Consider the following 27,907-nt stretch of genomic DNA (forward strand, 5'->3'; position numbering starts at 1 on the left):
TATGATCTTTTACAATAACGACTCAAAAAGCCAAATTCATTGCTGGTATAAGACAAGCACCATCAACTAAAATTGCATCAGCTTCTACCAGGAGAATTCGATCCCATTTCGGCATAACCTATTGTAATCAACCTTAGTTTTGTAGGAAAGGCTGGTAGGAAATTTTGAGGTTACTGTTAGTAATTCATTCGTTCAATAAGAAGTTCTATTGCTACTGGAATTTTAAAGCATAAGGAACACCAACGGTGCTATAGACATAATTATTTGTCATCTTTTACTGCTTTCTTCTTTTGCAAGAGATTGACAAATCTGCTTGCTCTATTGAGACAATGTTTTTAGCTGTTCCTGCTTTGAAACTCATAGACATGATAGTTATTTTTATTAAAAATTACAAGTTCATAAAATTAATTAAAAGGAGTAGAGTTTAAAATTAGTAAACAAAGACTGACTGAGACTGCTACTTCAATTTACCACTTCAACGTTGCTTCCAATTTCTGTCTTTATATTGACAGAACTTGCAAATCAAAATGTGATAGAAATGACCATATGTATAGAGAGAAGTATCGGTAGGATAGATCAAGGCAGTCCAGATCTCTGAAGAACACCATGGGACAATGTACTGGGGGAGTATATTGTATATGTATCACCATTCCACCTCTCCACCTACATGCACAAGAACTGCATTGGAGGTTTTTGTGCCCCAACAGAGGCGGCAGCAGGAACCACTCTTCTTCCTGTGAGTTTATACCAAAGTAGTGGTAATCTTCACTGGAGAGTGTTTTTGCAGGACCACCAGTGTCTTACTTTCTCTGAAGCACCTAGCTATGGACAGTCACTAGCCGTTACAGTCACTGGACATTACTAGCCAACTCTGAAGTAGCCTCTTGTCTCCTTCTGCGGGTATGTGGGCTGTTTACCCTCTTAACTCCTCCTCTGTGCTTGATGCTCAGCTGGACTTTCCTCCAAAGCAGTTATACATTTTGCCATGTAGTAATAGCACTTTGTGTACATTAAGCTGTATCCCAGATTTCATAGGAGAGTGCTTTTGCTCTTGTTTTTAGAGATCTACTCCTGAGGTAACTCCCACTCAACAAGCTGGTTTGAAAATATGCTGAAAAATTGCCTTTGCTGACCAAATTACACTCAGCCAGAGTTTAACTTACAACTATATCCTGTTAAAAAGTTGTCATTCTCTACGCTTTTGGAGCTTCATCTTAGAGATCCCTTTTTACCTTCATCAGTGTATTGTCACGGAAGCATCTCTGAATGACGATGTGTTTGGTGGAGCAGCCCTGCAGCCCGTTTTTGCTTCAGCAGGCAGAGTTCCTCTTTCAGGAATACTCCCAAAGGGCATGGCTTGGTGTAAGGCAATAGGTGCTGAGGTTCTTGGAGTACTCAATGAAGAAAGAGAGAGAGATACTTCAGATTCAGTTAACAGGAGTGGTCTTGTTTAGGTGCTCTAACTCACCTTGCAGAAACTAAAATATTCATTTCAGTGCCAAGATGTTATAGAAGGACTACATTTACTTCATGTCCTGCTGAGAGAAGCTAGCAAGAGCTATTATCAAAGACTCCTTTTCTCCTCAGTCATTTAATAGTAGCAGCTTCTCTTTTATTCTGTGCTCTCGGAGAGCAGAATAGGAAGTGATAATCTCCTTGGAATACAGCAGACACCTGTTTGATAAGTGGTAATTGCATTATTCCTGGAGGATTATCACAGTGGTGCTTGTTTCTTTTGTAATGAAACTCCACTGTACAAGCAGAGCAGAGCTTCACTAGAAGATGTATGAAAATCCATTGCAACAGATTGAAAGTGTTTGGGACTCTGTAAACAGTTTCACTTTAAGTAAGTGTATGGGAAGTGGGCTCAGCGTGTAATAGCAGAAGAAAGCTATATAAAATTACAGCATCACTTTTGTTGTTTTATAGGTGAGTGAGAATGTTTGCTATTGCTAGAATTTCACTTTGGGTTTGTTCTAGTTGTGTGCAGAGCCCGATATAATAGTCTCAAATGCTTCCTTTAACAAAAGTGGTATTTAAATAATGTTAAATTAGTCTGTAGATAACTTTTTAAAATGCTTTTTAAATGCTTAGGAGCTAATCTGGTTCTCTCTTGGGAATTTTTTGTTGAAGTTCAATAAACTATTGATACAATGTGGAACCAAGGAAATGTTAGTTGATAAATCTATTTTAGACAGACAACTTCCTCTACCAAACAAGAGAAGAGCTCTGTTTTCAATAGCAATCTGGATTTAATTCCTTTTCTAAATGTAGTTACTGCCCAGTGGTCAAAACATAGACCTGAGACAGATTTGTAGCTCTGCAGGCTTTCCTTCTGACATTTAATAAAACACTTTATTCAAGCAACTCAGATATTCTCATTTCTAAGAGGAGGCCTGAGATTTAATGCTGAACTTTCATAAAAGTCAAAGAAACGTAACTTTTGTTAGATGACTAAGAAAATGCAGTCTAAAATGTTGGGAATGCTTCATGTTTGTCTCGTTCTTAGAGGTCTCTGACTAGAAGGACCCTTCATAAATGCTTACATTTTTATTTAGTTATTTATGTTCTTAATCTTTTGCTTGTCACACTTGAAACCATTATACATCAAACAAGCACATTCAATACATAGTCATAGTGAATTAATTAAATTAATGCTTTTTTAATTGTAACTGCCCCAAGCCAACAACTTACCATTTATGAATACTAAAATATTTAGTATTAATATGATTTATTGTTTCTAGTTTTGAACCTTTTTCCTTTAGTTGAGGAGGATATGTACTCAGTGCTTTTAATTCTACTGATGTAAAGAGTTAAAGGCCTTTTCATCCATTCCAGGTAAAGGAAACAGAAAATAAGAAACAATCATCCTTTTCAGAAGCTCATTTTTAGAAGTCAGTAACACCACATTTTCAAAAGGCTAACATTGCAAAAATCCAGTTCCTCAAAAGGTGATATCCAGGAAGAAGAGGCAGCATAAAAAGCCTATCAGTCTTTGAACCATTTGTTGGAAGCAGTGTTGCTAGCACAACTGCTTGCACAATGCCAAGGAATTATATAGTGCTGGAAACATATCCAGGCACTCTTTGATTTGCCATCCAAAGCATTGTACAATGCTGTGAAGTAAATGGCATCCCACTATAGACCAGAAATGTGCCAAGTAGTTGGCTGATACTCTTTGTGAATGCAAAGCAGTTCCCAAGACGTATCTGTGAATATCTGTGGGCAATATGTGATTTGGATGAGTCAAATTGGTTGTTGGTTTATACTGTTGCTTATTATTTTGCTTACAGTTGTTTCTTACCTTAAAAATCTGTTTAACGGGTTTTGTATAGCTGTTTGTAACGGGTTTGAATAGCAAAAAATAGGCGATTTGTGATCAGACTTAGAACAAACAATATTATTATACCATCTTCTGTGGCGATTACATAGTTACTTAAAGAAAAGATCAGAAACCTAACAGACACTGTGTTTCAACACAGAAGGCAGCAAATGAAAAAAGGACAATGTTAGTACCTTGATTACTTTTCAGCCCTTATGCTGTGAAGAATTGTGAGGAAAGGAAATATAGGAAGACAGGTTAACTCTGTTTAGTGTTTTTGCAGTTGTTATGAGTCTAAATCCATGTTAAGGGCAGCTGAATTTTTCACGGTTGCCATTAGAGAATATCAAAAGTAAGAGTAAGCAGTATCACAAAATACTATAACCAGACTGCAGAGCATGTGATGGTCCTCAGAGAACCGATGGAGGAGTGGATGCTGGCGCTTTCCCACGTTCTCAGGTACTAGAGGGATTCTCATCCTTTTTCCTATAGACCTTTTCTTTTGTTTACCTTGGTCCTCCTCTCATTTGGCAACATGAAAAGGATGAATGCTTTGACTCCTGGTATTTGTTGTCACCCGAAGGCAGTCTTTCTCTAGCTTGGGAAAGGTTTGGGAAACCCAGTTTATCTATGAATAACACTCTGTTAGTCTTAGTAGATCTTGTTTTGGTGAGAGAATATTTATTTTTGGTTCCTGAGACATTCAGGAACGTACTGTGAGTTATGACCTGTTCCCGGGCGTATGTGTTTTATAGATCAATTCACACAGGTGTACTTATTAATAAACTCACTTAACCAATTTACATGCGTAAGTTTTAACCACTGAGTAATTAGTGAAAGCATTACCGAGGAACTGGAAATTTGGGAAATGTGTCATTATTTGCATATCAGTATAAAGCAATTACTAAATTAAAGAGTGCACGTTGTGACAAACATGAAGCTCCTTTACTGTTGCTTTGTCAGTGCACATTAACATCAACTTGATGTGAAAGCCTGGCTTTCTCTGCGTGAACTAAAAATCCTAAGGCAGAAGTACACAATGAATCACCCAGAGTTTGGAGGCTAGCACGCTGAATTGCCTTGGGGTTCAGACCGAGGAAAGAAAAAACTGATGTAAAAGACCATTGAGAAAACGTATCAGTGGAAAGTAATTAACTCAAGATCCACAATTAGCCTCATGGTCTATACTTAACTGTGTTCCAGGTCTTTCAGCGTTTATTTAATTCTGTTACCCTGTGTTTCAAATAGCTGCAAATGGCTTGGCAGATTTTTCATCCTTTTTAATATTTACAGTTTTTGTCTAAGAAGAAGAATGAGCTCTGTAAGTGATCATGGGTATTTATTTCAGTCTCTGAAGTATATCTCTTTCTTAGTAGAATCTGTTGTACAAGGAAATATTATTTCCCTTTTGTTTCCTTTAAATTTATTTGTGGTTTGAAGCAACATTAAGTACTACAATATCCTTCTGCTTTAATTCCTAACTTGCCTAACTAGGCTTAATCAAATGAGAAATAATCAAAACCAGGGATCATTTTCTCTTTCATTCGGCTAGCAAACAAGAGTGATAGATTCACAGTAATACGACTGGTGATTAACGGCAACCGTAGCAAAAATTGGCATGCGTGTTCAACCAGCATACCAGAGCTGGGTGTTCCCAGAGGACTGGGCACAACTTTTTCTCAAGCTTGTACGGAAACTCTCGGTAGCGTTCTGTGAAGCTTGCTTTACCGTGGTTGTCGCTGTGGCTCCAGCATCCCTCAGCTGGTGTCTGTCTTGAAAGACACAAGTGGCCTGCTCCCTGTGCCATGGACTCTTCTCCCAGCCCCTGCGCTGTTTTTATCCACGAGTCGATTCCAGAGCATCTTCACCGTGCTGCTGCCTTCAGCACATTGCGTAAAGATCTCCCAGGGTTGTGCCTTTATACTGCAGCAGAAGGAATAAGATGCGTACATTTAATATGCAGCCTTTTGGAGTACACTGCAGAAGAATTCCGGAGAATTGAGCAAAGCAATCTCTTAATCCTGATCTAAAGAATTTATCAATTTTTTTTGGATTTATTAATATTTAAGACACTTTTTTCAGTTCAGAACTTTTTTAACTTTTAACTCTGTGTTTTAACTCTAGCATTCCTTTGTGATTTTCTTCTTCATTATAGTTCAAAGACCTACCATGGGAACATCACTGAAATCCCTGGACTGAATTTCCTACAACCTGTGTTGACAGGTTTAAATTACGTACTCTGACACTGTTCTTGTGGCTGGATTAGAAACTTTTTTTCAGGTTAAACCTGCGATAAGTAATTGTCACAGCGCGCTGGCAGAATGCTAATTCGAAGTGACATGTCCAAACTGGCCTCAGTAACATGAAGAACCCTAACAGGTGTGAGGGGTGGATCTTCCCATGGGCCCTGCTGAACTTCTAACAGGGGAAAAATAGTAGAAAAAGTGAAATGAACCTTGAATAAAGCTGTCAGCAGTAATTATCTCAACAACACTTTGTGAGGAGTTAAAATAAGCATTGCTGATTTATAACCTGAACACACTCCACCCTAGAGATTATTTTTCATCCAGTTAGTGTTTAAAATGAAACGTTGAATACCTGTCAAGATTTTTTTTTTTTTGGTATTGAAGATGCATGATGAAAATGAAGTTATTTTCCAGAGGAAGTTAATTTCAAGGGCTGTCAACTTTTTTAAACTCTTCTGTTCATTTTAATATTTGTACAATAGTTTAATAAAACAAACAAACCTAGAGCATACTTGACTGTTTTTCCCAGCTAATGCTATTTGATGTCAAAAGATGAAGTGGCTAATGTAGAATTACATCCACTTTTTATTGTTGTTCAAGGAGGGATAAGGGTTGATGTGATAGTAGTTGAGCTTTGGTTGGTTGATTTATTTTTTTGAATTATTGTACTAAACTTGAATAGCAATGTCTTGTTGACCAGTATAGACTGAAGAGAGCCCTTCAGTTCCCTATAGTAAATCTCTCTGAGTCTTGAAATTAATTTCATAGTACAAGAAAAGCCCTTCTTTCAGTAAATTTAAAAAAAAAATGCATTTGATAGACCTTTTTTTTTTTTTTTAAATTGGAATGTACCTTCATTTTACAGTGGGATACTTGCTCGTTGTTGCTGTGTTAACACTTGTTTTATGTATACAATGTATTTCAGTATGGATAGAAGTAATTTTACAGTCTGTTACCAATGAAAGAATACTTACTAGCTTTGAGAAAAGAGCAAAGCAAAAGATAAACATTAATTCACAGAAAACCTTTAATCCCTTGAAGTCTTAAACATTACTTTTAAAGATGAACACGTGTGAATTCTTAAATCATATATCACTTTGACTTTGTGAGATTACACAGAAAACAAGATAGATTATTTAATGTGTAATTATACAGCAATAAGTGATGGGTTTGGCAGTGTTGAGCACCTATTTTTTCCCAAGGAATCTAGTGAGGGTTTGTCTGAGCACAACAGGCTGCCCACACTTTGTTAATAATGCTTGGTTAAACACTGAGAACTAGAGCCATGGCAAGAACAACCTAATGTGAATGATCTCTCATGTCATAGCATCCTTTTTCTTGAAATGATGAGACTCTGAGTATCCTCAGAAATAGCATGAGCTTCCTGGGAGTTCACCACCTCCTTCCTGCATGGATTGGTCTCTATGTGTTTGGGTCTCCAACCAGGAAAGACCGTGGAGGCATCTGATATTCTCTGGAGAACTGCAAAAAATTGCCAAGGAGTTCCCACACTCTTATTTCCCCTGCTTCAATATTCGTATTCAAGGGCTGTGCTTGATGCATTTAGAAACCACTATTTTCTTCAACTGTTTGTATAATGGAAAACTTCCCAGTCTTACATTTCGAGTGTGGAAGCAAAACTTCCTTTGCCATCATTCACATGCTCTACCTCTCCTCCCTCCCTTTTACACTTTGATTTTTCCCATATGCCACATTAACTGCTATCTCCCTTTCACCACACAAATATTCCTTGCTTTATGTTTTGCTCGCTCCTTTAATCTCAAAAAGCATAGGTTACAAAAGAAAAATGGAAAATGGAAATGCAAGTGAGCTGGGAGCAGCAGCCTCAGCTGTGGAGCAGCCTGACCAGTCTTGCTCCAATGGTAGGCAGAATAATTTCTTTTCTAGGCACTTCAAATAGATTGTTTTATAATTTGTTCCTCTGTCTTTCTGGGGAGTAATGTTAGGTTGAACTGGTCTGCAGTCCCCTAGATCACCCTGAGATTCTGACTTAAAGACCCGAGGTCTGAGGCATAGGTCTGTGCCTTCATCGAGCCCTGCTGAAAAGGTATTTCTTTCTAATTTCCCATTCTGCACAGTTAGTATGGTAATCTTTTTGAACAGGGAACTTAATTTGTCTAGTGAGGAGAGATAGATGACATCTTGTTAGGCTAGGAGAAATGAACTTGTTTGAATTCTTCTGAGATCTGCTCATCAAGAAGAAGGGATTAGCAATGACGAATATGCCTTGCAGACATCTAAACTGAAGTTTGTCTAGACTAAGCAGCGAGAGAATTTCTCGCTTATCACAATGTTACCTACCCTGGCTGAATGGATAGAGAATGGTCTGAACCTGGAGATACAGAAAGCCTCCTTTGCAGGAGCCATGCTGTTCAGCCAAGATGTAGAAAACTGATGAATTGTTTTGTCTTGTTTATTACCTTACTTCTCTTGGTGCACGTGGGCTGTGAAAGTGTTCGATCCCTAACATGCCTAGCATCCAAACTCAGCTAGTAGTACCGTATGCATATAGAGTATAATAGAAAAACTAGGACAGAAATGTTCCTGCTCAAACTTTTTGTTCCTGCTCAAACTTCATATAGTTGTCTTTAAAAAGACCATTTTTTTTCCCTAGCTTCAAGAAAATGCATACATACAGACATCTGTAGTGTCATTGACATTTATCATACTGGGGGAATTAGCTTATGCTATAACAAAAAGTCAAATAACGGAATAGTAAGTTTAAGATGAAAACTGAAATGCTTGATAAAGCTCCTTCCTCACCCTTCTATCCTTACCCCTTCTCTTACTTGAGGAGGGGAAAAAGGCATCATAGTAATTATTCCAAGAAGAAAAAGGATCAAATTATATGGAAGTGAAATTTTCACAGTGGAGACACCTGCCAGTCATTGAGTATTTTGCTATAGGCACATCTGTTTTAGATTATTTTGAATAACTGAGCATAGCAGGTTATGAAATGTACTTGGTCATGTTTGTTTCTTTATACATTAGCCATGTATCAGCGAGTAAACCAGTAAATGAAAAGTCTAAGCAACTCACATTTTAAGCATAGTGAAAGGGCTGTCACATGGAGTATTTGAACCAGGATTAGGTTTCAGTCTGTAGGCAACAGTGCATTCATTTCTGATTAAGAATTTCTTGTGTGATATATGTATATTTTAAATCTCCACGTGTACTACAGCCTGATATGCAACCTCTAGAAAGAGCTCTTGTTCAGCTAATGACCTCCTGATTTATAAATATTATTTTGGGATATCATTTCCATGTTTGTTAATATATTTGTTTCTAACATGAAACCGCAACTAGCTAATATTGACAAGCTAGTTGTGGCCAAAGCACTAAATAGCGGCCACAAATGTCTGTTAGATTTCACAGATGCTATGTACTGTGATAATAATTCTCAAGGGTGGTTAGAAGTTTGTAGTTGTGGTAGAATTCACCTTGTTAAAACAGCTCTGATTCAAAGACTATTCAAGCTTAGCATGAACTTCTATTCTTAATTAATTAGATAACTTTTATACTCACAATGACTTTACAACACTTTTAATAATACTCTGAATTTTGCTCGCATACTGCTATTGTTTCCAGAGCAAAAGAAAGGGGTTTGGGTTTCAAGATGTTTGTATAATCTCTACCAAAATTTGACTTCACAGGGTGAGTAATAATATGTTTGGCATATTTTTCTGGAGGTAATCTTCTCTTCTTAAGCAGTGCATTGGTTGTACAATGATAACAGCGAAGGCGTAAAACATTCTCAAACCGATACTGAGATGAGAGCTACTGCAGTTACTGACTTGCGGTGGTTGTTTATCCAGCTACAACTCCAGATTACAATGCGTGCTAACAGCAGATTTATCTGCAGCACAAACAGATACTCTGCGGGCTTGATTTTTGCTCTTGCTCAACAAGGGGAACACAGGCATTGCCAGTTTTCACCAGAATTAATATTGATACCTGGAACATTAAGTGTAAATCTGGAATTGATTGGATGTGGTGCTCTAAAGATATTGCATTACAGAGAGACAGATGGGAAAGGCACTGCACTAGGTGGAGCGCCTCGTTGTCTTGGGCTAATTATGGGAGCTACAGCAAACAGAAATTAGAGATGCCAGCCTGAAAGGTTTAGGATTAGGTAATCTGAGTGTTTCTTAACTGTTTTAGATTATAAAAACCAAAAGGCTAAATTATGCAATTTGTATGCTAAACCCACCCACCCCCACATTTGAATATATGCAAGTTTTAATTCTACCTATTCAACATTATAGGGTCTGAAAGGATGCATTAGAAAGCATGTACCTTCTCGGCAATTACACATGGAGTGACATCTTTGGGAAGGTTTCTTCCTGTGGCTTCTTCCATCCAGCTGTGCTAGTGAGTGCAGCTGGAAAGCTGGAAGTATAATTTTACCTAACTATTTTTCAGGATGCCAGAACTGGAGGGCAGGTTATTAAGACTTCCTTTTGCCTAATATACTACAGGCTGACCCTGAGTAGGGCTGGGAATGTCTGCTTTTTATGGGAGATTTATGAAGGATAGTCAAGTATTGGAAAACATGCTTTTTTTTGTATACCAGAATTTTGTTTGCTTACCTTATCTCTGAGTATTAAAAGCAGAAAACATGGATTACTTTTCCTTTACCTAAGGAGGAAATCACACTATAAGAATTCCCCCATTTAGTGTTCTGTTGAAGTAGATTATATACAGCCAAACACTTCTGCATTAGAAGTACAGTTAATTGAATAATTCAACTGATTCATAGCAGTCAAGTAATACAGAAATTACATTTCTTTTTATGATCTTTTTACTTTATATTAAAAATCGAGCAGGTATGTCCACTGCAAGGCTTTTGTTGTGGTTTTGGTTTGCCATTGTCAGTTAATACCTGTTGCTTCACTTGCTGTGCATGAGCAAGTGAAATCTAGCATCACTGGTAGACTCCTCTCTTTTGCATATGGATCAAGTGTTCTGTGAATTTTTTTCTGATGCTGTGTAAGGTTTACAGTTTGACCTCTGAATTTCTGAGAGCAAATGATCAAGAATCTCTAGTTTATGTCCAAAAAATGATATTAGAAAATAAAATGTTTTGCCCTGGAAAATACCAGTGAGTTGGAAAGGATTCTTCATTTGAGTAGCTCAAACAATAAAGATAGTTACCCTGTTACAGTGACTGGAACTGTTTCTCATTTTAAGTGGTCTTTTAAACAGTCAAAAGCTGTTTTTTTTAAAATTGACAACTACCAGGTGATACAGCTGAAGGGCTACATTTAATAGCTTGCCCTGGTTAACAGGAACAGCAGTAAGTACCTGTATGTTTAGATAGAGGCATTGATATACATTAAAGCAAACCACACAAGCAGAACTCCCACACACTCCAAAAACTCAAAACTCTTGCAGCAATCAAATACTTAACAAAGAGCACAAAATAAATCAATATTCCTGCTTTCCTTAAACATTATCACTTATGCTTGCTTGTTTTCAGTGGTTTTTGTTGAAAGAGCCACATCCTTTTAGAGAAAGGGATCCCTTGATGACAAGTATCCTGTGAACAGCACAGCCTCTCAAGTCATGCCAAAGCAGGTCCATTACATATCTGTGGCTCTCATCTTCTGCAAGGTGACATGTTTTGCAGGCTTGTCTTGCCTACTGCACCTGTGAAACTCTGGAGTTCCTGGGAAAATTTCCTGCTGTTGATGACCGTGGTAGGGAGTTCCATTTGCTCCAGAGCTAGCTGATATGGAAGCTGTTCTGCTAAAGATGATTGACTCTCTTGGCAGCAATTTGGCAGGTCATTCTCCATCTCATCCCTCTGGAAAGGCCATACTTCGCAACGATAAGCACTGAGGGGGTAACAACAGGCCTAATGGATAAGTCTGTAAATGATGTGGTTCAAGGGCCTGCCTGTTTTCCTACCATAATTTATTTTCTGAAGTAAGTTCTGACTTAAATACAGGCAGCTTAGTGGCAAGAAGAGAGTTGTCTTAGTGTTTTACTCAGGGTACTGGATTGTTAGAGACTTGTGCCTGTATTTACATGGAGCAAAGAGTGAGCGTTTCCAAAATGACTGTGATGGTTGAGGATGAGGAAGAAGGTCCGGTTCTTTACAGGTTATTGCTTTAAGCTGGCCACTTTGGATGTCCAGCTATATTCTATAAGGTATTAGAAAGCTCTTAGAGCTTGCCTTCATACTTTACTCATTAGATACAGTTGCCATTAGAAGCTCTTTTGAAGTGCTGTTTTTCTCCATCGGCGTGTGGCTGAATATGAGGAAGACCAACTTGTCATATCCAATTACTACTTTCCTGATGCAGTACACCGAGCTTCTAATTTTTGTATCAGCATTTCTCAGTGGAGAGAGTTCTGCAGCTGCAGTTCTCTGCTGGTATCGTTCCTTCATGTTCCTACTACTGTTTATCTTTCTCAGATCTTCAGTGTCTTCATTAAATATCTCTGGACTGCTACAAGACACTGAGTTTGCTCCTTCCTTTGTAATTTCAGAAGTCTGCAAGAGTGGGAATTAAGTTATGCCAACAAACTTTCTAGAAGATTGCAAGCTTGTGAGACGATGGACTCGTAATTTTTCCTGTTATTCTGAGCATGCAACGGCAGCACTCCGCAGTTACATGCTCTCAATGATTTCTTTCCCTGCTGCAGATATATTTGTATCATGAAATATTTGAAAAAATAGTCTTTTTAGATTGTTCTAAAGGATATTTCTAGAAGCTTCTACATAAAAATGATACTTTCTAACAGGAAGAATAATCTATTGTTTAAAGCACCTGGTCTCACTCTGGAGTTGGCAAATATTTCTAGGCTGATCTGGAAAGTTCTTGGCAAAAAATCCTAGCTTTATCCCCCAATTAATGCTGGCAATTGAAATACAAATAATCTTACATTGAATGTTTACAAATAAATTCAGTGTCTTGGAAAGCACAAGCGAGCATTAGACTCATTTTTTTCTTCTCTAAATCGTAAGGTTTGGCAGTGGTCTTTCTTTTAGTAGTTAAAATATATTTCAAGTATCCTTTGTGCCCTTTTAGTCCAGGCCATACCATTACCTTTTTGCATACCAGTAGCAATCCTTTCAATATGTCTGCTGTCTCCTAAAAGGACTGTCCTGCTGCCATTCTCCCTGGAATGTTTCAAGGCTTCAATTTTATTGTCCTTCTCCTTAAAAAGCGATAGGAAGCCAAATAGGAGATGACTTAAACTTTCAACAAGCACGAGCAGTCTATACACAATGTTGGACAAGAGATCTGGCTTTTCAGTAGTTGTCTTGAGTTATTTTTGCAAGTCCTTTTGCCTATTTCTGATTCTGTCTCACTTTCCACCTCATGCACCTTTCAGCTGTGAGACCTTTTGAGTAGGGATTTGCACATGTGTACATTTACTGCCTAGAAAAATGGATTAACCTCATTTATTTTTGCTTTAATGTATTATTTATTTCATAATCTATGTCTAGCTCATTATTGGTGCCAAGAGTCCTGCATATGCATCTTTCAATGTCTCTTCTTGTGCACTTGAAAGCCATCTGATTCAAGCCATAGGACTCGCATAACAGTGATCTTCATGCAGAAAAAGAAAATATTCTGAAAAGTTAGTGACTTTTGAGTTTTTTGCACAATCAGATGGGTTCATGACTTAAGGATATGGGTAATCAGGAACTCAGGCTACAAACCAGCATTTTCAGTTTTGAGATTGGTAAAGGTTTTGTCCATTCCCATGGGAAGATGGCTGCAACACAGCGATTCCTACATCTGATGTACTGCAACCCTGTTTGGGAATAGGCAGATGCAGTATTTAGAAAGAAAAAACTCTCCAAGAGCAGCCTGACATCTAAACGGTTCTTGCCCTGAGACACTTCAGCGAGTGTTCCCATCAGTAAATTGGCCTGCATTCAAAATATTTGTAAAAGTTGAGGTTTGCTATCCATGGCACCGGACTGAGCTGCCTGGAAAGTAATCTTTCGCTTATTGTTGATGTTTTTATGATTTCCAAAATAAAGATTAAACTTTCTGGTGCAAGAGCCTCTCTTAAGAGAGAACTCTCTCCTTTATCTTAGAATGAAGATAACTTAATTCTAGAGAAATGTTCATGCTGCTAGATTATTTTGAAATGAAAGGCAGAGCTTCTATTTGTCCTAGCCTTTCCTTTGCAAAAAACTTCTCAAAAAAAGCCAAAGGGGAGGGTGATTTCTCACACAAATGTGCAGAAAACCCCAACATTCCAGCAAGTGTCTGGGGAGTAGGATGAAACGTGCTCTGATGTCAAACCCCTTCTGCTGTTAACTCTTTTTTGAGAGACGCTTTGACACTATAATATAGGGTTGCAAACTGGAATTGCAACACCCTGCTATTGGGCCAAGTGATGAAGCAGCACGATAACGGCTTGCTTGATCTTACCACTCTTTCTTTAATGTGTATGTAAAAGATATCGGGAGCCTTTCCAGGCATCTGTCAGGGTATTTGGTGCTGTTAGATAAGGAACTTCAGTCTGTGTGTGGTTAGTGTGTGTAATTTTTACCAGTATTTTAAATAGTGAGGTAACTACAGAGCAAAGTTTCAGGTTTTATAACAGTTGAGGTTTGTTTATCATTAAAAGCTTATAAAAATACTAATTAAACTGGTGGATTATTACAGAAAATACAGTTCTTACGCTCTTGTCACAGGAGTTTCATAGGTAATTGGTCTTGACCTGTATGTCATCTTTAATATTTCATTTGCTCCAGAGTATTATTACTCACTTCCTTTAAGACGATAGCTAGGCTTTTTATGCAGCTAAACTTCTGTTTAACCTTGCTATGAGAATGTGACAGTAGGCTAGTTCAGACAGGTTAACGTTCATTTGGTAACCAGCCTGCTTAATCAGCCTGCTTCAACCTGCAGCAGATTAAATCTTTGTGAGTTCTAGCAGACAAGTGATAAAGTCATTCTGAATTATGTATAAAAATAAATGGGGTATTTTCAGTGCTCATGGCAGTAAATGAAATTTAAGGCTTATGATTTATTCTTGGGTTTTTGTTAAGGATGATTGAAATTTTATTTTGCCTTAATGTTTTTACAGTCTAATTAGGAGGATGCTGTATTTCTGAAACACATAGTGTGTCTCATTCTGTGCCCTGCAAAAATAGTAATCATTTTTATAGGATCTAGAAAATATTTTTCTGCCCTCTCTGTTTCTTCCGAAGGAACCATTAGAAACAATATTTTAAACATACAGCCAGAACTATCTTTCTCAATGTCACTAAGAATTGTACAGCATCAAATATTTTGTCATTGCCAAAATGAATTGGCTGTCTTCATTTAAGAGCTATTCGCATTGTAAATTTAGTCCATGTGGTATCAAGGTAGGGCTTAGGTGCTTCTGAAGATTCTACTTGTGGTCATCAACCTCACTTGACCAGGACCGATGCGCTTTCCAGAAGAGGGCCGTAGGCCGTGTGTAAGCTTACGCTGTATAAAGAAGTGTGAGAAGGGTGCTTGAAACGCAAAGATGGCACAGACGGTTCTGGTCATAGAAGAGTGGATAATTCTCATTTTCAGTCATATCGATTAGTACATTTTTAAATGCAGTGTAGGCTCAGATCTTCAAATATTATTGTTGTGCGTTTGCAGGCATCTAATAATTTTGTCTTTCAAATGATGCTAGCTTTTTTCCATTTGCTGTCTTGTTAGTTTTTAAAGTTGAGATTTAGGCATACAGCAACAGGCAAAAGTGCTGTTTCTGTTGGCACTGATTAATGAACATCTATCCTGTCTTTGCTGACTGCAATTTCACCAGCATTGCTGGGTTTGTGTATGTCCTTGTTCATGTGAGAAACATGGCATGTGCCTTTGACATTAATAACGACCAAGATGGAGATGAAATGTGTTTTTTAAGTAGCTGCTGTGATTGTGTCTTTTACAATGTCTGGTGATAAACTGTTCTTTCAAGATAATTAATTTTTTTTTTCCAAGATGACTTAACTGTTTTTAATTAGTTGTATCAGTACTGATCATCTTCACTTCAACATTTGCTTATCGATCAGGAAGGAAAAATTTACATTTACTTCCTCAAGGCATACCACTGTAAAAGTTATCCTGTATAAATACTGGTTTAAACTTCAGTACCAATTTAGGACATAATAACAATTCAAGATAGTTTTGAGTTTGCAATTTCATTTAGTTTGTTTCGATAATCTGTGCATACGTACCTGTAAAACTCTATTGTTGTTTCTTCAAATATTTTTACGTAAGGAATCATTGTAGTGTTACAGGCTTCTTTCTTTATGTTTGTAGAATTAATTTGGTCTTCTGCAATGCAGTCTTCAGTTTGAATCTCAAAGCACCCTTAAAAAAACCCAACCCTCAACTGAGACTATGGCTTTAATAAACGATCATTGCTTTGTTCGTAGATGACTCTAGCTGTATCGGGACTGACTTTTCCTTGCCATCGACTTACAGTTGGAAGAAGATCTTCACCTGTACAAACAAGGGAACAGTCAGAGGAGGTGAGAACATCATCTTTATTTAACAAGTATACTCTAGGAAGAAGCAGAGAAAGCTCATTTTCCCATGGTCACCATCCCTTCTATTGTCAAATACATCAGTAGAATCGCATCTTAAAGGAATCAGTTTACAATTAGTGTGACGTAATTGTGACAAAGTAAGGAACTGGGTAAATGAGTCATTGAAGAAAAAGAGGAAAAACAAAGTAAGCAAGCCACAGGTTACTCAGCATTGAAAAATACTCCAAATTAAACAGAAGGCTGAAACATATATTCTTAGGATTAGCAGAAAAAGATGTTTTCAGACTGTATAAACTCTGATTTTATTGTTTCTAACTATGAATAGATTAATGATTTGGGTTAAAATTTCCCCAAGGGTAAAAGAGTAAAAGGCCTTTGTCCTTCCTCAAAACGAATTTAATATAAGCAGTTTCCCATTTTCCACACACTTTTCTTACCATTTTGTTTAGAGAACTTTAGCACATAAGGTTTATCTTGCTGCACAAAAGGATGTGTTTCAATCTGTCAGCTCAGTTGAGTTGGCAAGACATAGCTGTGAGGTATGGTCAGGATGCAAGCCTGGATATATGCTGTTGGATACTTGTTAAAAATTAGAGGATGGTGAGACAATGCTGTTCTAGCTAAACCTGAACCACTTAGCAGGTTAAACAGATGGTTATTGTTTTCTCCTGGGATCTGCCAGCATAACTGTATCATTGCTTCTTTACGTCATTCTTTCAAAATTATCTGAGTTTGTCCACCTTGTAGAATTTTCTTGTGGACTCGTTCATTCAGAATACATTATTTATTTGAAGTTCTTAATGTGTAGCTGTTGTAGGGAGAGATCCAGCATGTTTGGCGCTCTTTGCTCCTCTCATGGTCACTTGCATGCTAGAGCTGAAATCTCACTTTCCATGATACTCTTTGTTGCGCCTTCAGAGATTCATGTAAATTTTCTATAGTATACTATCACTGTAACTCCTAGATCAAGTGGAGCTGGAATAGATGTTCATGAAAATAAGTCAGTTTGGAGGCAAGTTAACATTGAATAGTTAAAAACAAGGTTTTCTGAGCTGTTTTATGTTTCAGAGGACATGAAATCCAAAAGATCTGACGGTGGGAGTTGGAGGCACAGATGGGACCTTAGCTCCTTGCACAAAAATGTTGATTTTTCTGCTTTATATTGGTATGCCAAATAAGTCAGCCTGTCATTCAACATGCAGTAGCCTGGTGTGCCAAGTTAGGACTACGAGTGCTAAATTAGTATGTCAGAGATTGCAATATGATAGATAGGTACCTTTCCAAGGACTGTGCCCCACCATGCAAGTGTTGCTAAAGTAGATTGTATCTGGATGTCTAAAATTATTGATAGATTGTGTGGCTTTTCTCACTCTTTCTTATGCAGTTAAACCAGCCGTAGTACCGTTAGATGGAAAATAGCATTAACTTTGGATAAAATTTGCTCAACTATATGTATACAGAGACAGTTCCTTAGTTATTTAATAATACAGTTCGTCACATGTTATTGCTCTGTGAACCAGACTTCTGTTAAAAATTAGGTCTTATTTATAAAAAGCAGTCTGATAATGGTGTATAAAATAGTAAAATAAAATGCAGTATATCAAGTGTTTTTATAGTAACGTGTATGTGTTTTTCACTATGTATTTTGTATGGTACTGAAGATAATGTCTATAATAGACACTTATGGTGGATTTTGTTTTGTTTTAATATAGCAATGCACTGATGTTCATATGGTTAGTGACAGTGATGGAGATGACTTTGAAGATGCTACAGAGTTTGGAGTTGATGATGGAGAAATGTTTGGAGTAGCATCATCTGCCTTGAGGAAATCGCCAATGAGTAAGAGTTGACAATTTACAATTAACTGGTGATTGTACAGCAGTAGTGAAGGCAGAGAGGTATGATGGGTCTGCATCATAAGAAAGACGAAAGCATCTTTTGATAGGAATGTTAGAATTATTTGAGTGTCATGTCTGATGGATGTATCAAATGAAAACACTGCAAACGTAATTGGCAACTATGAAAGTGTCTCCCCATGGATGAAGATTTTTAACCTTATGTTTTTAGCTTATAGTTGAAGAATAATAATTAAACTCAGGGAAGTTATGATCTCTAACGAAATGTTCCAGTAAATAACTAGATTTCCGCTTCCTTGTTTTGAAAATTCTGCAGATTTTAGCTGCAGCATCTTGTGGTTAATATTTTTAGTCATTTACATTAAACAAGTTTCTCAGTGATTATTTGCCCTTGAATTATGGAAAGGATTGAGCAGGAGCAGTCAGTTACCTCCTATATGCAATTCTGTATTCTCTTTATTTACTTTAGGCTTACATTAGTGTTATTACCTTAGAATTTTTTTGACAGCAAATATATGTAATAATATGGAAAACTTTTTAACATTATGTATAGGAAGTTTAAAAAAAAAAGAAAGAAAAAGAAAAGAAAAGTAACTAGCAATATAGTGGGTCAAGCCTTTCAAGCCGGTCCTTTCATTTTAATGTATTAAAGTAAGTCCAGAGTGTTAACTCTGAACAAGTGAAATATCACATTACACTGGACCTGAGGATTTAACTGTTTGGAAAGCCTGAATATATTCATGAGAGTGTCTGGAAATTTCATGTCTTTCCAAAGGTTCATAGTCGATAGTCTTTCATGAAATTTATATGGTCTCTTGGTAACCACTTCAGTAAGCTGTCAACATAAACAATCCGTGAAGCAAAGTGAGTTCACGTATTAAAATCTGTTTCCATCAGGTTGCATTTAATTTATATTTTTAATTTTTTTAAGTGCCAGAAAACGCTGAAAATGAAGGAGATGCCTTATTACAATTTACAGCTGAGTTTTCTTCAAGGTAAGCTTAGCCTTTTAACTGTGCAATTCTTGTTACAAACTAAGTAAAATTTAGTAAATAATTAAAATAAAAATAAACCAAATGTACATATTTTCTAGTGGGATCATAGTATATTTAGGCATCCTGATCTAATTTATTTTAAGCTTAACTTTGTTAGAACTGTTTCTGAAATAAAATATTTCTCAGAGTGACAGATTCTTGCCTTATTTAATTTGCCACTAATTAATATCACTACTTAATTATGTAAGGGTCCAGAAGGATGATAAAGACTCTGATTATGTACAGTAATTTTAATTTGATATACAGGAACAGAAAAGCTAAAGCTGATTAATATTGAAAAATATAGAGTTGCAATAAGAGTTTTCACAATAATGAAGTGGTTGCATAAGTCTCTACTTTTAAAAAATATAGAAATGCTCAGGGTTTTTAACTTTATACCACTAAATCATACATTGTTAAACAGTTGCCATGTTTCAGCAAATAGGTAGAAGCTGCAAACTAATATACTGCAAAGTAATGCAAAGTTTATGTGACTTCTGGTTTCACTCCTCTGTGGTGAAATGTTCATTTATATATATGAGATGCATTAACGTGTAATACAAGAATAGCCTTCAATTAACCTTTAAGAATATAATAAAGAGAGGAAATAAGTTATGATTGGAAAATCATATAGTACTTAAGGTTTCTATGTATGTAAACAGAAAGTTTTTAGGATAAAATTTGTAAGGCAGTAGTTAGTTACTTTGAGCTTTTGAATGCTGGAGAACAGATGGCTTTGAAAGGATAGAAGGGAAATATTTAGAAGTGTAGCACTTCATCTTTCTAAAAGTTTAGCCAATGCATTGTATTTACAGAATATATGAAGAGGTAGAATATTGAAATTACTTATTTTTGTAATTTTTTATTAATTGGAAATTTTATCTCAAATAGATATGGTGACTGCCATCCTGTTTATTTTATTGGATCATTAGAGGCGGCTTTTCAAGAAGCCTTCTATGGGAAAGCTAGAGATGTAAGTGTGTATTAAAATTACTTTGTGTAATATGGGAGGGGAAATGGAAATCACTGTAAATGTTTCATCTTTAAAAAAAGTTAAACTACATTTTGGAGTTATTTTGGTTTTATTGTTTGTGAAGAGTTGTACTCATTTAGTTGACTGACTAAAATACTTACCTCGGTTGTTGTTGAAATTACAGTGAATAACTCATGCTTTGTAATCATTCAGGCTGTATTTTTATTGGAGTCCTTTAGTCATCAGAGCTACTTTTTTTTTTTTTTTTCCCCTCTGTCTCCCCTTTTCTTCCTGAAATAATGGTGTCCTAGCACCACATAACACTGGCTGCGAGTCTTGTGGTTGACAAGTACAACATGGCATCTTGGTAACTCCTTTGAAGGACGGCTAATGAAATTGTAAATTTAAATAGAAAGGTCTCTGAAATACAGTGCGCTTTTTTTTCCTTTGTACAGCCTTTATCTGCCAAGTAAATTCCAGTACTAAGGTTTGGTTATTTAGTTTTTCTGTACATCCAACCAGACATCTCAAGTTTCTGTTATTCCATGCACAGATTTAGAATCCGTATTTTAATAAAATTAGAATGGGGATAGTTTATTTAAGTTTTAGTGACTTGATTCACTAAGGAGAAACCCAAACCCCTGCATAATTAAGCATAGATAAAGCTGAAACACAAACAAGAAAATCATGCTGTTTAAATTTACTTTTTTGTTGTCTTGATAGATATTTAATTTTAAAATGAAGAATGTTTCGGCTTCCTGTAGTTATTCATATTGGAAGGAACAGCTATGTTATGTTAGGGGCTGTTCTGGTAAGTGTGCACTGTTATGAATCTACACTGTGTAGCTGAAGTTAACGCATACTTAACATGTTGGGCTCACATTAAGTTTAGTGAGTATTTTCATGTCTTTGTGCAGATTTCAGAGCATAAATTGGATACATAATAATTCTGTGGCAAAGTATTAATTTATAATAACTCATTAAAGTGCACCTTAATACATGTTTAAAAGAGATCATATTAATTCAACAAGAAAAGTGTTTGAGTTAGGAAGTTCACTTTGTGTCACTTCATCAGAAATGGTTGACAGCATATCAGTCATGAGACCCCATTAGGAGCTTTAATAAATATTTTTTTTTATACCTATAAATCTGATATTAATGCAGTGCAGTTACTTAGGTTTTTAATACTCAAAGTCCTTCTTATACTACTTACATAGCACATCTGAAATTCATGTCACCTTACATTTCTAATATTTTGCAATGTACTCAAACCAGAGTCTCATCAGGATAAAGTTATATATTTAGGAAAGTATTAATTTTGTGGCTTTTTTCTTTAATTTTTTTTTCCAAATATTGTGTTAATTTTTGAAAGCTCTCCCTCCCAACTACCCTGTGGAATTACATTATTTTTATTGTAACATTCTGACTTTAAACAAAGGTATGAGAACGTATAAATACAATTTATTTTTACTGCTTTTTTCCTGTTACTAACAAGTTTTTTCTGTACTGCCTCCTGGAATTCATAATTGAGGAAAGGGATACATTATTTTATATTTTTATAATTGCATTTCATAAAATAATTCAATATGTATATCAGTAAAAGAAAAAAGCTTAGGAGAAATTGCAACCTGTATGTCTTGTCTTCTAATTTATACTATAGAGGGCACTTAATTTTACCAGGGCAACAGATGAGCTTCAGGCACCAGCATTCTTCACTTGAAGTGAGAAATTGAGTTCCAAGAGTAAATAAAAACAAGATTGAAGGTTTAAATCCTCTGCTAGGCTTTTTGAACTTATATACTCATTAAATGTTTATTGGAGTGGTGGGATTATGAAGGATTTGGGTAGCTTCATCAACTGGTATATACTTAATCACTAAGTAAAACACTACATTTGATAGAGTGTTTCTCACGATGCCACACTCAATCCATCTTAATGAAAACCGCTTCAAACTGATTTAATTTGAGAGCACTTGGCAGCTTGAGTGCTCAGAGATCTTAGCCTTTTCTTGACAAATTCTCAACGCTGTCCAGAGCAGAAGGTGCACTCTACAGTGCAGGTCTAGTGAGACAGCTATCGGCTATGTTTTTAATCTATATTGTGGATACTTTTCCCTCCAAAAAAATCCCATTATATATGAACTTGAAGCCTTTTTGCAGAAATATTTTAATTTGGGTTATTTTAAGAAAATTAACTTATGTCACAACATGTTTTAAACACAGATTATGGGTTAAAATTCTTTTTAAGAAAATAGATGATGTTCTGTTAAATCTTAATGTCTTTTCATGTGGTGGAAAGGATGGTAATTCATAGTTGTTTAAGAAAATGTTACTTGAAAAAGAAATACCTTGTAAGAAAAGTTTAGATGTTTGTCTGTTACCTATGTTTTGTTTAGCTTTTATTATCATAGCTTTTCATTTCAAGTCTTTAGATAGTGTCGTGGTTTAACCCCAGCTGGCAACTAAGTCCCACACAGCCGCTCGCCCACTCCCCACCAGTGGAATGGGGGAGAGAATTGGAACGGTGAAAGTGAGAAAACTTGTGGGCTGAGATAAAGACAGTTTCATAGGTAAAGCAAAAGCCGCGCATGCAAACAAAGCAAAACAAGGAATTCATTCACTCCTTCCCACGGGCAGGCAGGTGTTCAGCCATCTCCAGGAAAGCAGGGCTCCATCACGCGTAACGGTTACTTGGGAAGACAAACACCATCACTCTGAACGTCCCTCCTTCCTTCTTCTTCCCCCAGCTTTATATGCTGAGCATGACATCATATGGTATGGAATAGCCCTTTGGTCAGCTGGGGTCAGCTGTCCCAGCCATGTCCCCTCCCAGCTTCCTGTGCCCCCCCAGCCTCCTCGCTGGTGGGATGGGGTAAGAAGCAGAAAAGGCCTTGATGCTGTGTGAGCACTGCTCAGCAGTAACAAAACCATCCCTGTATTCTCAAGACTGTTTTCAGCACAAATCCAAAACGTAGTACCATACAAGCTAATATGGAAAAAATTAAGTTTATCCCAGCCAAAACCAGCACATTCTCCACCCCTTATTCCATACTATTTATGTCATGCTCAGGTCTCACACTATCTAATACATTCTCATTACCCACCACCACCCTTCCCATCCTTTGATATAATACACAGATATCATTCCCCTAGTCTGTGGACCACGCCTGTGAAATGTCTGTAAAATGTCCACAAAATGTCCACTGAGTTCATTTAGTCCATGACTTTGGGCTCCATCTGTTACAGTGGTCACTGAGGACAGGAGAGGTGGTGTGTTGCATGGAGTTACTGGGCACCAAAGCCAGCTCAGGTCGGGTCACTGCTGCACTTGCACTGCTTCTTGTAAGGCTTGTCCTCCATTGGTTCAGGTGGTTCTTACTATAGTAATTCCTATAACATGCAACTCAAATCCTGAGTTACAACAATTTAAAGGTATATCCATTACGGTCTCCACCCGTGGTCCCTTTGGGCCAGGTGATAGGGTGTAACATTGCAATAAACTCCTCCCCTTGCTCCTAGCCTGGCTAGTAACAGGGGGTTCCTGCTATAGTAATTCCCATAACATGCAACTCAAATCCTGGGTTACAACAATTTAAAGGTATTTCCATTACAATCTCCACCCCTGGTCTCTTTGGACCAGACCATCGGGTTTAACATTGCAATGAACTCCTCCCCTTGCCCCTGCTCCGGCTTGGACTTATCCACAGACTGCAGTCACTTAGGGGTGTACCTGCTCCAAGTGGAGCCTTATCTGTGAGCCACACTGTCTCCAGGGGTATACCTGCTGCGGCATAGACTTATCCACAGCCACAGTCGCTTTGAGGTGTACGTGTTCCAGCGTGGCCTTCTCCAGGGCCACAATGCCTTCAGAGATAAACCTGCTCCAGTGTGGCCTTACCCACAGCCACAGTGACCCTTCAGAAGTAAACCCGCTCCAACATGGCCTTACCCATTGCTGCAGTCCCTCCAGGGGTGTACCTGCTCTGTCATGGGCTTATCCATGGCCACACACTTTGAGGTGCTCCAGCATGACCTCATGCAGAGCCACTGATGCTTCAAGGTGTACCTGCTGCAGCATGGACTTACCCACAGCCACAGATGCTTCGAGGTGTACCTTCTCCAGCATGGACTTATCCTTGGGCCACAATGCCTTCAGAGATATACCTGCTGCAGCACAGACATAACCATGGCCACAGATGCTTTGAGATGTACCTGCTCTGGCATGGGCTTATCCACGGCCACAGACGCTTCAGGGTGTCCTGCTCCCGTGTGGACTCATCCACAGGTCACAGTCCCTTCGACTCGAGTTCACACCGGAGTTCCAGCCTGTCCAGTGCAGCAGCACAGAAACAGCAGCGATGCCCTGGCCATCTGCCAGCCCAGGCGCATGGCCATTGCTCTCATCAGAATGTTCCCAGGCACAGCAGAGTCAGAGGATCAGCAGTGCAGCAGTACGGCAAGGAACGAAAGCAAAAAGCAGCCACTAACAAGCACTAGACTCTAATTTACGGTAAGGCAAGCAAGCCCCATGGCAAGCACAGGAGCCTGCTGATTAATAGCTAAACAGCAATAACAGCTATAAATCTAGCATGTTCCAATCAAACCTGTTGTTATCTTGAACCCTTTGAGCCCCACGTTGGGCACCAAAGAGGACTGTTGTGGTTTAACCCCAGCCAGCAACTAAGCCCCACACAGCAGCTCGCTCGCTCCCTGCCGGTGTAATGGGGGAGAGAATCGGAAGAGTAAAAGTGAGAAAACTCATGAGCTCAGATAAAGACAGTTTCATAGGTAAAGCAAAAGCCGCATACGCAAGCAAAGCAAAACAAGGAATTCATTCACCACTTCCCATGGGCAGGCAGGTGTTCAGCCATCTCCAGGAAAGCAGGGCTCCATCACGCATAACAGTTACTTGTAAGACAAACGCCATCACTCTGAAGGTGCCCCCCTTCCTCCTTCTTCCCCCAGCTTTATATGCTGAGCATGACGTCATATGGTATGGAATAGCCCTTTGGTCATTTGGGGTCAGCTGTCCCGGTCGTGTCCCCTCCCAGCTTCCTGTGCCCCCCCAGCCTCCTCGCTGGTGGGGTGGGGTGAGGAGCAGAAAAGGCCTTGACACTGTGTGAGCACTGCTCAGCAGTAACAGAAACATCTCTGTGTTATCAACGCTGTTTCCAGCACAAATCCAAAACATAGCCCCATACTAGCTAATATGGAAAGAATTAACTCTATCCCAGTCAAAACCAGCACAGATAGTTAAGATTAACATACATGATGGGTATCTTTTTTCCTTTAGAGCAACTGCTACCATGATAGTGCCAGTTTAGGTAGGAGAGATCGAATGAGATCAAATGTAGCTCTACTTTAAAACCTGCATATTTCTTCAGCACAAAAATACAATAGCCAAGATACAGAGCTTTGCCTTTAACAACCGGTGTCCTTGGTCCTTGGCAATGAAATCCCCAGTTACCTCCTGCAGTCTGATAGTTAAGGGCATTGTGTGTTCATTTCCAAGGCGTATTGTATATATACAAAACAAAATATTTTCTTTTTTTTTTTTTTTTTTCATTGGGTCTGGGAGAGAAAGAGAGACAGAGGTTTATTAAATTAACAAATAAGTTGTTCTTTTGTGAAAGTCTTCCTCTACTTATTGTGCCGATTGGAAGGAAGCGTTTCTCTGTTACATTAGTTTATGAAGAACAAGCTTACTCTTGCTCAAGTAGCTACACTATCATAGAAATAGCTGGACCTGATGCCATGGAAGAAATCTTATAATGGACAGTTAGACAAGGTGTTTGGGGGAGGTTTCTTTATGACTGAAAGTAGTTTGTGGGTGCCTTGTGTTCTGAAACATCAGGGGGTTTATCCTAACTTAGAGTGGTATTGTTATTAATACAGGATCTCAATCGCTATATTGAATCTCACTGAGCTATTTCCTTGAATAATACTAAAGTATTTTCTTTTATTGGAGCTTGTTTGCATTTTTGTTTTTATAGGTGGTTGCTACTCTTTTATTATGAGAAAGAACAAAGACATCTGCTTTACCTTTTCAGGAGCTCTTATCTTTATATACCTCTGTCAGATCACCTCCTGCTCCTCTCTCAACCTTTCTGTCCACTGACTTTTAATAAATATGTGAAACATCTCTCTTAGCACAGATTGGTATTGTCACCTCAATATATATTCCTGCATACTGAAAATGAACCATGTTTTTCTTCTCCTTGAATTCTGTCTTTTAGGTTCAATTTAGTGGCAGCACCATCCCTCTCACATATGGGTACTTTATTTCCTGAAAACCTAGAAGAAAGTATGCTCCTTCCATGATTTGGCATGTTCAAATAAAAGCTTTTTCTTTTTTCCTGGTGGTAGCAGAATATTCCTTCATACAGGGCTTTCTGTAGTATCATTTTCATCTGTGTAACTCAGAAAACTGTCCCTTGTTATTACTTCAGCTAATTAAGTTCATGCTGAACTTAATACAGAAAAGAGATTCACAGAGATAATTATTCTGATTTCTGCTACAGCACATTACAGAAATAGCATTGACTGCTCTCCAGTCTTCTTGTCTCAGAAGAGAAATTTGAATCTGTCTTTTAGATGCTACCTTGAGTAGAGGAGAGAGGTTGTTCTGAATCCCAATTGCAGGATGGCTTTTTGTTTTAGTCTTTGTTATCTTTTTTTCCCCATTTATTCCCTAAATACTGCGGAGTGATCTCAAGGAATACAGCTTCACCACCACCTTTTACTTTGACTCCAGGCACATTTCAAATCAAGTCAAATTGCAACTCCTACATTTTATAAGGGGCTTGATCACATTGTGTATCCTAGGTGTGCTTTGAAAATGCATCTGTAGTTGAGCTGGCTGACAGTCCTAGATGGAGAAATTACTACTTTACAGATTCAGATTAAACATAAATAACCTGAACGCTAATCTACATGGTCTGGCTGAAACTGTAGAGGACAGGTATAGAAGTATAACTCCAGGTTCCCAGGAAGAGTAAAGCAGCTACACTATGGTAGATGTCAGTACATAAATTCCGGTTAAGTCCCATGTTAGTCACGTACATTTTCTTTCCAGTCTTGCCTGATGTCTGTGTGTTAGCAGTTCTGTCCCTTCATTCTTAAGTTAATTCTGAACTTGTGGATAATTATTGTTTAGGTATTTTTGCTACAGGGTACCAGCTTAGTAGTGTCACTATGTGCCTTTGTTCTGCTTCATCTTTTATATCTGAAGGATTAGTCCTGGCTATGGGTCTCTCTTCAGCATTCTCTGTACTTGATATTAAATAATGAAAGTTTATTGACATTGTCTGCCACACTCTACATTTCCTCCTCCTACATTTCCTCCTACATTCCTCCTACATTTTCAAAGCCCATGATTTGTAGATCTTATTTGAGTTTGGTTTTAATTACTGGATATTCTTTGCATTATATAAGGTATCACTACAAATTCAATTGATTGAAACAGAGATACAACAGTATAATAGGATCAAATATTTGGAAGATGAAAGTAGACTAAATCAAGCTTAAAATAAAACACAGCTTTACCTGGGAGAGTGGTTAGCCATTTGAACAGTTTACCATGGTTCATACGGATTCTCCGTCACTGATGGTTTTTTGAGACTAGATGTTTTACTGAAAGATAAAATGACTGAAAGTTTAAATTAGGAATTAATTTAGGGATGTCTTATGCCATGTATAATGCAAAAGACCAGATCAGAAGATTACAGGAATCATCTCACTCTCACTTTAGGAATCTGTGGGGTACAGTTTATTTCAGATCGTCTTGGTGTTAGAGAAGGTTTGCATTCTGCTTAGGGAAAAAAGATTGTGCATGATAGAGTAGGTGTGTCCAAGAGGACTGATCATATGATCTCCAAGATCACCTTAGAGAGGTGGATCAAATTGTACACTTCAGAGACTTAAAGATGTACAAATGTGTCCCTTTGTTCATT

General features: G+C 37.8%; 1 protein-coding gene across 1 annotated transcript in view; it reads left to right on the forward strand.

The window, feature by feature from the left end:
* The window catches only part of FAF1 (Fas associated factor 1), a 179,221-nt gene that overhangs the window by 99,320 nt on the left and 51,994 nt on the right, over positions 1 to 27,907 (forward strand). The window contains exons 9-12 of the mRNA XM_072866708.1: positions 15,980 to 16,075; positions 17,806 to 17,932; positions 18,881 to 18,944; positions 19,875 to 19,956. Coding sequence (XP_072722809.1) covers positions 15,980 to 16,075; positions 17,806 to 17,932; positions 18,881 to 18,944; positions 19,875 to 19,956 — 369 coding nt within the window. The remainder of the gene's footprint in view (positions 1 to 15,979; positions 16,076 to 17,805; positions 17,933 to 18,880; positions 18,945 to 19,874; positions 19,957 to 27,907) is intronic.

The sequence above is a fragment of the Ciconia boyciana genome, chromosome 7 (assembly GCF_034638445.1).
Source record: "Ciconia boyciana chromosome 7, ASM3463844v1, whole genome shotgun sequence".
Classification (NCBI taxonomy): domain Eukaryota; kingdom Metazoa; phylum Chordata; class Aves; order Ciconiiformes; family Ciconiidae; genus Ciconia; species Ciconia boyciana.